General features: G+C 45.5%; 3 protein-coding genes across 3 annotated transcripts; all 3 read left to right on the plus strand.

The window, feature by feature from the left end:
* Nucleotides 1-588: 588 nt before the first annotated feature.
* Nucleotides 589-4,343, plus strand: I203_107019 (uncharacterized protein; the record flags this gene model as incomplete). Its single annotated transcript, XM_019145105.2, has 5 exons — nt 589-862; nt 995-3,438; nt 3,506-3,729; nt 3,797-3,910; nt 3,986-4,343. The coding sequence occupies 5 exons, from the start codon at nt 589-591 to the stop codon at nt 4,341-4,343; spliced, it is 3,414 nt and encodes a 1,137-aa protein (XP_019004924.2).
* Nucleotides 4,344-4,877: 534 nt separating this feature from the next.
* On the plus strand, nt 4,878-8,178 carry I203_107020 (uncharacterized protein; the record flags this gene model as incomplete). Its single annotated transcript, XM_019145106.1, has 13 exons — nt 4,878-5,174; nt 5,239-5,266; nt 5,438-5,582; nt 5,771-6,000; nt 6,121-6,369; nt 6,452-6,511; nt 6,582-6,709; nt 6,797-6,911; nt 6,978-7,091; nt 7,160-7,187; nt 7,261-7,359; nt 7,431-7,898; nt 7,983-8,178. 13 exons carry the CDS (start codon nt 4,878-4,880, stop codon nt 8,176-8,178), a joined length of 2,157 nt encoding a protein of 718 aa, XP_019004925.1.
* A 550-nt stretch (nt 8,179-8,728) lies between these two features.
* Nucleotides 8,729-10,641, plus strand: I203_107021 (uncharacterized protein; the record flags this gene model as incomplete). Its single annotated transcript, XM_019145107.1, has 10 exons — nt 8,729-8,827; nt 8,900-8,959; nt 9,065-9,147; nt 9,222-9,249; nt 9,369-9,509; nt 9,597-9,670; nt 9,751-9,905; nt 9,971-10,061; nt 10,124-10,188; nt 10,268-10,641. The coding sequence occupies 10 exons, from the start codon at nt 8,729-8,731 to the stop codon at nt 10,639-10,641; spliced, it is 1,170 nt and encodes a 389-aa protein (XP_019004926.1).
* Between the last annotated feature and the right edge of the window lie 914 nt (nt 10,642-11,555).

The raw sequence follows: 11,555 nt of genomic DNA on the forward strand, positions 1-11,555 counted from the left end.
ACAAAAGGAACTACAGTACTCGTACTACCCAAAGCGCCACTTCCAGCATTCACCATGGATAATCATGTTCATCTGGTTATAATGCCGGCAAATCCCGGTTTTCCATACCATGTCATGGGCTGACCCCTTTCTTTACCCTGAATTCCGGAGAAAGGAGAGGAAGCGATCGCCTGCTGTTGAGATTCAGGGTAATCTTAACAGGAGGAGGTGTGTGTAAGCTCGGACCCCTTAATATCAATCTTTGGTCGGTTGGTCGTTTAGTTTAATCAGTCAGTCAGTCACATCTGGAAAGTGCATCTGATCAAACGTCATCCACCTCTTGTTCCTCTCTCTCTCTCTTACTTGTCAATCCTCACATTATCCCATTGCTATACCCATTACATCTCCATTCTTGCTGTGATCGACTCGCATACATGCTCATTCGCTACAACTGAAAAAGCTCATTCCACGCGACAGTCCACTCCTAGCCTGAGCAGTTCCTTTCGGCTTTGGGTAACCGACCCTCCCACCTCCACCTCGACCTGTCGTCTTTTCTCATACGATAACACTCCCCCACTCGGGTGACAATCACCATAAGCTGATCCTTTGATGCCTTGGAGCTTCTTACCACCTGCATCGACCTCATCGACGACCTCCTCAATGCATCCATTCGGTAAACCACCCTCAGCCTCCAATTCGGCTCAGCCCGCTCCGGCTAATGGCAGTGCAGCTACCAGTCCGAATGTACCCACCTCACAGCTCGGCTCAGCCTCGCGTAATGGTACACCTGCATCGACGCCTGGAGCTGGGAATGGTCTGAGGCCTAGCTATGATTTTATGACGGAAGCTGCACGAAGGGAGCGTGACCTTGACCGGGCCAGAGGTGAGTTTGATATGATGATGATGAAAAGGTTTTTTCGCAATCGTGCCTGGGAGTGGAAGTGTTTTTGGTTTATTTACCACCTCTTTACGCACAAATCGGCTGACACCGGATCACTCGCCTTTGATAACATAGACATGACTATCAAACCAACTTACTCTACCTCATATTCAACTTCAATGCCCAGACCATCAGATACACCAACATCATCCGCACACTCCCATCTCCCTCAGCATCATCACCATCACCACCATCCTCATCACCCAGGCAGCAATCCGACCTCTGCCAGCTCAACCCCTAGGGACGAGAGACCGAGCCCCTTCGCGTCTACCTCGTCCTCTACAATCGGTGCAGCAGGAGCACCCAGGAGACCTGATCCGATGAGCTCAGGATTTGGCTCTGGTCTAGGTCGACTTGGTGCAGGTTATGGGTTGTTCGGGGCTGGACCTTTCATCAGAGATCAGGAATACAAGGAGAAGGAGAGACTGGCTCTCGCTAGAGAGAGGGAACGAGAGAAAGAGAGGGAGAGGGAACGAGAAAAAGAGAGGGAGAGGGAGAGGGAGAGAAGCGCAAAGCCCCATTCTATCGAGACTTCCCCTTCACATCGAAATCCAAATCCAACAAATTCATACTCTCGCCCATCCCTTCCTCCTTCACCGACAACCTCTCGTACGCTTCCTGCTCCCGCTTCAACTGGTAAACCATCCATCTCACCTCAAATCCCTCCTGCAAGCGCGACTTCCGCTACCGGCTCTGCGTCTCGACCTAATCTGCCTCTTCCATCTTTCGGCTCTCTAGGCTCGAGATCTCTTCCTTCACCTTTCGAAAGAGATGCACGAGAGCGATCGACCAGCACGACTGTAGCTGCTAGTCCCAACCCTACTCCTGCAATTGAATCCGCTTCTACGATTACTGGTCATCGACGAACACCCAGCGGGTCCAGCCAGAGAGGTAATGAACCTCTTGTTTCGGGATCCAAGAGCCCGGTCAAAACTTCCTCTCAACCAGCCACGACTGTCAGGTCACTATTCGGACCCCCTCAATTATTCAACGAAGCTGCTAAAAGCAGGGATGGACAACGATCACCTGTCTCAAGGATCCAAACGACTGTCACACCACGAGACAGAGATTCCGCCATTTCCCCTACAACCGCGACTGCTGCACCTCCATCGAAAAATGTTGCACCTGTCGCCTCTGCCACACCTGCCTCACAGTCGACGCGTGCACCTTTCGGGGGCTACTCCGGTCTTGGTGGTCCAGCATACCACGGATCGTTCGGTGGATTCGGCCTAGGTGGGTTCGGAGGGTATGGAGCATTTGGACCCAGATGGGCCGATAGAGAACGAGAGCGGGAGATGCTTGAGAAGAGGGAAGAGGAGAGAAAACGATCGCAGAAGGAAGCTGCTGAAGCTAAAGCGAAAGCTGAGAGGGAGAAGGACGATAGATTCGCTGATTGGGTTAAAGAGCGAGAGAGGGAACGCTACGGCCCTGCGCCTGGAACAGCTTATGGTGTTGAAGCTTTCCAACCTCCCCGATCGAATGTCACCACGGCACCATCAGCAACCCAAGCAAGTTCTGCACAACGTCCTGCAAATGAACCTAGCTGGCGACAGACCCCCGCAACTTCAGCATCGGCGGCAGCGGCAGCGGCAAATCAGAAAGCGAATCTCACCAGACATATCGAGGTGATACATCAGCCTGAGCCAAAGAACCCTGTTGGGCCAATTACTGCAGCATCGAGTGACGGATCCTCAGTGATGCAACAAGTGGCACCATCTCGAGAACCTCGACCATATGGGTATAAAGCTGAGCCACGCGAATATCAATATACACCTCGAGACAAACGACCTCGTATGGACGCTGCTGTTGAAGAAGCTCAGAACGCCCATAGGAGATCGACGAACACCAAAGCTGCCAAAAGACGAAAGGAAGAGGACAAGAAGATAGAGGTTAACAATAATCCACCAGTCAAGGAGAAAGATTGGTCTGCCCTCACTAATCCTATTAGACGATGGCCTGAGGTTGGATCGAGCCAGGTGGAACAGTGGTTGAAGACTGTGCCAGATCTCAATCGAGTAGTGTCCACACAAGTGTATGAGGGTGATCAGTGGACATTAGCCAAATCTGGGGAATGTACCACCTCCAACGAGGGTGGTTTGATCATCGTCAGGATAGGTGGAGGGTTCTTGGGTGAAGATTGGAAAGTAAGAGGAGAGAATGGATGGGACGAGTCGACACCTACCCCTTCACCTACAGATTCGACCGATCATGTGATTTGCGGGAACGTCAGTAGAGAGAGGAAGATATGGGGAACAGATGTTTACACGGATGATTCTGATTTAGGTTTGATATTGGTCCATGCCGGCTGGTTAAGATGGTCCAGATCAATCTCTTCGCCTGTCGAATTACAGAAGAAAGGACGTAATCCCCGGGATCAAGATGTGATCAATGTGACGGTCAGATTGGTACCTCGTCTTATCAGGTATACGGCAACTGAGAGGAACGGCGTGAGAACGAGAAACTGGGGTAATGGCCATGATGGGAGTAGTATCGTTGTTGAAAGGGTCGAAAGGATTGCTGTGAGTGATTTTTCCCATTCTGCTCAAAAAGGAGTAGACTTTGATCGGCGAGGACGATAAATATTAGGTCGATAAGAGATATTTGAAGACTCGACAACGAAAATCGAGGATATCGGAGTGGGCAAGACAAAGACAGCTTGTCTCACTTCTTCCTTCACCCAACACCGATGCAGGTGATGAGGATGGGGACGTGCAAGATCCTACTTCGATTACGGACGAGGATGTCTATGAATCTATCATGTTCTGCACACGCCTTGTACCTGACAAGAAAGTCGACACTGAATCTGTTGGGTGAGTAAAAACCTTTTTGAACACCAATCGGGAAGTTTGATGCTGATTGTGCGTGTGATACATATAGATTCGTATATACCCCTGAGGCAATGAAGGATTGGTTAATATCGCCTCTGGAGACTTTAGGAAGGAGTTTGTGGAACTGTGATCTGGTATTCACGACTGATGAAGACGCTGAACAGTGAGTTTTTCATTTCTACCGTTTTATCTCAGCTTTACTGATTTATGGCTTTGTTGGTGTTGGTGATTTGTATAGGTATCAAATGAGTTTATCAGAATCTTCATCGATCGATAATCCATTATTCGACCTCCTCCTCCTTAAACCCTCTCCTGATGGTGAAACACCTTCGTCTCGTGAGGAAATAGCGATTGAGAGATCATTCGATGATATACATTTGTTGAAACAGGGTATAGCGGTCAGGACGCAGGGTAACAAAGGTTTATTGATCAAACCTAAAATATGGAGATGGTCGAATTTCTCGTTACTCGACAAAGAGAAAAGGAAAGATTGGAGGGAGGAGTTTGAAAAAGGGCTGACTGATGAGGATGAGAGATTGGGTGAGACTGAGGTTGAGAGAAGAGGAGAGTTGAAGGTCGAAGAAGCAGAAGGATAGGGCTGGGCATAGAATGAATCTGAAGAATGTGCAGTGTTGGATATCTCTTGGAATTGTGGAAATTGGTTTGCAATGAAATTTGAGATATGGTAAATTAGTAAATTAGTGTCGGTAATGAATGAGAAGATGAAACGTTGAGGAAATCGACATGTGTCATAAGTGAAACGTATATGCATATATATATATATATATACACTCTACTTCCCTCTTTCCCTCTCTTCCTCTTTGTGAACCATGGATCTGCATAAAGTGAATTGGAGGATCACCATGTTATGTTTATTTTTGAGCGGAGAAGATACGATGACGATTTGACCTCCACTTCGCATCTTTACTCTTGAACCAGACTCAACTTACGAGTGACCCATTCGACCTTGAACTTTCGACTTCCTTTCAACCTCTGTACTACATCAAACCCCACTCTTATGGATCCATCCGGCTCACTCACATCCCCGATATCAGCTTGAATATATCTTTGGGTCACCCTGCCATCGAGGAATCTCAGCCATATATCTGACGAGCCAAAACAAGATCAAGATGCCTCGACTGCCTACATCCCACTCGGGAAAGTACAAACCCCCACCATTCCTATATCTACGTTCATTCCTTCCCATCCTCCTACTCATCTTGCTATTCTCTTTCGGACTCGTATCCTACTCTCTTTTATCGCATTTCAAGAGTCCTGCGGTGAGACAGCATCTGGGATGGCAGAGTTGGGATATCGTAGAGATGTCTACTTCGAAGAGCGGAAGTGGGAGTGGAAATGAGGTATTATCTAGTGGTGGAAGTGGGAATGCGACGGGACATATGGCTAGTATACCTATAGAAAATTGGGTGAGCTTAATCTGTACAAGCTAAAGAAGAAGATTATGAGCTGATAAGTCATTCGACGGCACAGGATCCATTGGCATTACATACGACTGGACGTGAGTGTCTAGTTCTATCAAAGGAGGACAAAGGCATATCCTCTTTAATCAGCAACAATGATTTTGGACTGTTATGGAAAAGAAAGAGAGACCCGATCTATAAATGATCATAAAATATGGATCTATGAGTGTTGTAAACTGTATTTTGCTGATCATCCATCTACCGACTAGTAACTGAAATCGCCGTCGCACCATGTTATTTCCCTCCTTACTTGTTCCCAGAACACTGTTCGCCTGAGACTACGCCAGAGCTAGATAAGTTGAAAGGGAAGTGGGTAAGGGTGGAGAGGGATCTGAATATCAGGACGGGATTATGGTTAGTCTCTTTCAACTCTTAACTTAGTAACCTTCGATACTATCCAAGGGGGATTCATAATGGGGCAACTCCAAACAATCAAAAGAACGGTAGATACATATGAACCCTCCTCTCTTCCAATCCACTTGTCACAGTGAATTCAGCAGGACGATCAACGAATTAACTTAACAATCCGTTTAAACTCATAGGTACCTAAACATCTATTATCGTCGAACTCGCCGACTCGACGCCGACCTGATAACGGACATCCAACTCGTACCTGAACCACCCTCCAAAGAGTTGCAGTACGATCTTGAGAATGGCGGTTGGCAGAAAGGTTTGGGGAATTTACATTCTGGTGTATGGCCGAGTAGACCTGAGGAGAGGTTATGGTATAGGACGAAGAGTCAGGGGTGGGATGATGTATGGAGAAGACAGGGTGGGTATATTTTCAATATGATCGTATTTTTCATTTTCAATTTCGAGTATCATTCTTATCCTTTCTTTTTGAAATGGATCTGAGAATCAGACGTCAACCTGACTAATCTGTATATCATAGTCTCCGATAACAGTGCCGAAGATTTGATACCTGAAGATGAAGGTGAGACACCCAACGGATCCGTCGAACCGATCCAATCGGGCGAATCGAACAAAGTCGAATATGGCGACTATATCACTGAAGTTGATGTGATTTACGGCGACGACGAACCGTTTTTCGGATTTGAGAGGATCCAAGGAGGAAAAATAACGGAAAGTAAGAAAGATAAATGGGAAAGTGTAGGATTGGCAGTCAGAAGAGGTAATCCAGGTGAGTGCAAACCCCCTTCGAGCATGTGTAGTAAGAACTCCCTTCGGAGATCGCTAACATTCGCTTTCTATTTTCTACTCAGTCGCTCCTAGAGCTCAGGTGCCCAAGTTCCATAAAGATGGGACATTCAAAATTATGCAGAGTGAGTTGGTTTCCACTACAATAGGAAAGGAAACGTCAACTGACGAGTGATATATGTACGAACATGTTAGTCGCAGACCTGCATTACTCGGTGGGGGAAGGTCAATGCAAGGATACAGACAAGACACCTTGTTCGGGAGATTCAGATACTGCCCAATGGTTGGGAGAAGCCCTGGATGCTGAAACACCTGATTTAGTGGTCAGTCAGCTTTTCAATCTTAGAGCAGCAGCTGGTGTGCGCCCGAACAGAAGAAGTCGTACTGAGATTGCTTTCTTGAATTTTTAGGTGTTTTCTGGAGATCAACTTAACGGTCAAAGTACCAGTTACGATTCAAGATCTGTTTTGGCCAAATTCGCTAAACCGGTAATCGATAGACAAATCCCTTGGGTAGCTATTTTTGGTAAGCAAACGGATCCGCATCTGATTATAATCATAAATTAGCAGTATCCTGATGGTGCTTTGTTAGGTAATCACGATAGTGAGATTGCTGAAGATCGAGCAGAACAGATGAGAGCATTGCAGCATTTGCCTTACTCTTTGGCGAGAGCTGGTCCAAAGGATGTTGATGGCGTTGGCAATTGTGAGCTGGACGATGCCTTCTTCTGACTTCGTGGCCAAACATTCAGCTGATCAAGCTTCGTGAGATAGATTATATCGAATTACATTCTGCTGATGGGTGAGTGACCTAAACTAAGTTTCGAATTGTGAAGTTCAACGATGAGCTAATTCATGTTTTGACGATGTTTCAGCTCGAATATGCACATATTCACATTGTACTTTCTCGATTCTCACGCACGTCAAAAACAGAAACTACTATGGAAGACGCCTGATTATGATTATCTGAAAGAGTAAGTTCTACCTTCTTGGTTTCCTTCTTTGGCATACTGGTGATCTGACTCTATTATCCTGCAAATGTCAGATCCCAAATAGAATGGTATCGCAACGTATCATCATCGATCAAACCAATCTCTAGACCGTTCCAACCTGATGGTGGCTGGGACTTGGGGGATATATGGTCTTCCAAACGTTCTAAATCCAAACCATCTAGGATCACCCGACGGGACGCAGAGGAAGAGAACGACACGACATTAGCCAAACCCAATGCGATGATGTGGTTCCATATCCCCCTTCCTGAAGCGTACATGGACGCTGACCATCCCGATTTCTTATCGGAAGATCAGTTGGAAAGTTTAGATGTAGGCGTGAACATGGATGGACAGGGGAATTCGAAACATAATAGTGGATTCTTCTATAATGCTATCAAAGTCACTTATGAGTATGACGATGAGGAGGAGGTACAGACAGGAAGGAGGAAGAGTGAGGTGAAGGTGTTGAGTCATGGGCATAATCATAATACCGATAGATGTAGGAGGACAGATGGGATTTGGTGAGTCAATTTTAACTTTTGATACGATAGTACGAATGACAGACAGACAGACTGATTGGTTGATGTTCTGGGGAAATGACATAGGACATGCTTTGACGGAGGTTCTTCGTACTCTGGATACGGCCAATTAGGATTTGATAGACGAGTGAGAATATACAACATATCATCGTACGGAGAGAAGATCGAGACGTACAAAAAGTTGACGAGCGGCGAGGTCATCGACAAACAGGTGTTGGTTGGTGAAGGTGCAGTGAGTGGTTGGGGAGAGGATCAGCTTTAAGTAGTGTCAGTGTCTATATATTGATGTTGTACATGTGAATAATATAGAATGACATGTAAATATCTGTGATCACCTCACTTTCCGTTAATTCTTTTTAGTACAGTATCTGTCGCAAGGAGGGTAGCTCAGCTGTAACATCCTTTGATTGCTGTGTTGATTGCTGGTGGTGTGAATGAGTAAGACACGAACACACAGGAATGATCACCACGTCAATCCATCCATGCATGTCACACGAGGCGATCATGAGTGAAAGGGAAGAGGTTTGGGGCGTAAACATGAATAAACGGAATAGAGTTTACAATTATTTGACGAGTGAAAAAGAAGCGAGAAGCAAACGAACAAGTCGAGTAGGTCATGAAAGGTATACTATACTGTATACAGCACCACAGCACATGAATGGAAATAGGACGAATACACATACTCTCATGTGTTCATATCTGATCTTTGTATTCCTAAATTCCGTTCTCTTCCGGAAAAGACAAAACACCAAACACCTCATTTTATATTCTCAACTCTATCTCGTCTTCTCGCTCAGTCCAGCTATTACACCATGCCACCGTTACCATCAACAATATCAACCGTACCCGGCCAGAGAGACTTGAGTGATCTGATTTACTTGTTCATCAAAACTACTCCTAGGAGTTTGACAGTGAGTACTATAAGCTTTTAGTATCACAACATATTTTACCGTAGGTCATTAATCGTAAGAATACTTCGTCAGTTCTCATCAGCTTGTGCGGTCGCTATAGAAGGTCTGATATTGGGTATCATCCTTGTTCAAGTAAGTGATGATCATCAACCTTTTCCCATTCTCACTCGTATGCATGCATACCCTCGTCCAACATCAACATCGAGCCGATCCTATACTGATCGTGAAAACTCGTAGACGACTAAATACCTTTCGGCTTTCTGGCGCACGGACCCACTTTGGTCTGTGAGTGGGATTGTCCTTGGCGCAGCTACTTTATTGTAAGTTGGCATTCATCGTTCTTGTCGTGTTGACTGTGTCGCATTGATCATTACTGAATTCTTTAGGTTCACAGCGCTCAACTCGGTATGAACCTCTGGCAAGTAAGTCATCCTTCCATCCCGATGGATAGTCATGATGTACTGCTATCTTGACTGATAACTCCATCTTTGTTGGTTCACTTGCTGATCTTGATACCTATCCTTTCCGTTTGGGCATATAGACATACAGACTGATCGACCGAGCTGCCACTGACTTACTCGCCATTATCATCGGTGACATACGATGTAACATGACGGTATTGGTCTTTGTCGGCATACTCAATTTCGTAGCTGCTGGATTCTTCGGAAGAAGAGCTTGGCTGGTGAGTCGGGTAGGAGGATCCCCGTTTGGAATGTTTTTGACCGATGTTATCTCACACACCTTCTTGTGAATCGGTCGGGATATGTAGTTGTCAAAAAAGAAGATATGGTCAGCTTTTCCATTGGTGATTGGTATTTTCTCAAGTTTGGGTTTGAGTTTGGGGTGAGTGCATACAAATTCGCATGATCTCCATCTTCATTGCAGGATCCGTTTGATATATAATTGCTTACACCGCATCTCAGAGTCGCCATAAAAGGATATATGCTTCCATCCCTCGCTACCAACCCTTCAGCAGAGAACTTGATGGAGTACGATTCCTGGCGTAAGACCGATAATCGATTGATAGTGGTTTGGGCTGCTATCGCATTGGTACAAGATATACTAGTCTGTGCATTGAGTAAGCTAGAGTATGTCAATTCCTGCAATGATCAATCAGCTGACAAGTTATGGGTTCTGGTTTAGTGACGATCATGTTGCTCAAGGAGAAGGACGGGTTCCAAAAGACAGAAACCTCTTTGTTAAGATTATTGTTGAAATTGACTTATGAGACTATGTAAGTTGAATCGTATCAAACAAAGACGTAGGAAGATCATCTCATTCGTTCTACCTTTATAGGGCCGGTCCGGTGGTGTTGAACATTGTCAATGTCGTTGTCGTAGCTTTACAAGGAGCGACATTTGGTCAGTCGTTCTCACCTTTCTCTTTCTCCTTCTTGTAAATTTCTAGTCTCAGCAAAGTTGATTTGACATGCTTGCTCAGCCGGATATTCTCGAATCGTCACTTGGATCCTTGGACCCGTCTACTTCTCTTCGATCCTCCAATCACTCAACTACCGTAAAGATGTTCAACGTGTCTTACATGTAACTCCTACTCCTAGATCCAGATCTACATCGAAGGGTACGAAACGATCGACATTACAAAGGGTTGATTCACCTTCCATGTCGATCCCCTTAACTCCTACCGGTTTGGGTAGACATACAAGGGACGATTCGAACATCACCGCTGTTGGGAATGTTAAAAGGAGTTCGGAGACTTCCGCTGCTGCTGCTGAAACCAGGAGGGAGAGGACAGTGAGTGCTGGGGGAGGCAGTACGCTGAGCACGGATATCGTCTTGGACGGTGAGAAGAGATAGGAGATCAACGCGTCTTGGATTTGTATTATACACGTCAAAAAAGCTATTTCGAAAACTTCATTTGGACAAGAGGTAATCTTTGGTATAGGGGAGGAAGAGACGGAATTCTTAAGAATAAAGGACCAACTTTATACCTTGTATACATCTCAATCATGACCATGCAGAAAATCAAGTCACGTTAGGTCGTCAAATGGTGAATGGACATTTTGCGTCTGGTTCCTGTCTTTTCGGAGTCTAAACATCCCCTTTCCTTCCCGGATTTCCCATCAAGTCAATTGAACAAATCCAATCCCTTTCCTCCAAGGGATTTATCTCTTCTATCACAGGACTGGTACGAGTACAGTACATGTGAACTCCGCATACTCTAGATTGTACTTGTGATCCCTCAAAGTCTTGCTTGGCTCGTTGCAAGGATTCTAAAAACGCCTTGCCGTTTTTGTTAGCGTCATTACCACAAAGAAAAATAGTTTATTTCTCCATCCGCGCCTGACTTTGTAATGTTCTCGCATTCCCCACCTTCTCAGGTCAGGTCAGAAAAAAGGGTTCGAAGAGGTGATCTCGGTTGATAGTCTCCGTTCTTTGATCTAAGGATTTACAGAGTATTCTGTACTTTTGACAACTTGTCGAGCAAGGAGACAAGAAGACAGGGAACTACAGATTCGTACAATAGGTAGAGAGAGGCATACCAACTCTTCAGTCTAGTTCGGCAGCTAATCTCGTTCTAGTTGGACCTAGCTTCCACTATAGCGATATCTTGTGATCTTTGCTGATCATGGTCGGATGAATGAGCAGAACACGCTGTGATTTTTATTTCGCTCATTGTATTATACTTGATGATGAATGATGTCTGTGCATTGATCGTTGAAACATCTAGATCTCAGCCTTGATCAATCAATCATCCGTGCACGATAAGA

The sequence above is a fragment of the Kwoniella mangroviensis genome, chromosome 2 (genome assembly GCF_000507465.2).
Source record: "Kwoniella mangroviensis CBS 8507 chromosome 2, whole genome shotgun sequence".
Classification (NCBI taxonomy): Eukaryota; Fungi; Basidiomycota; class Tremellomycetes; order Tremellales; family Cryptococcaceae; genus Kwoniella; species Kwoniella mangrovensis.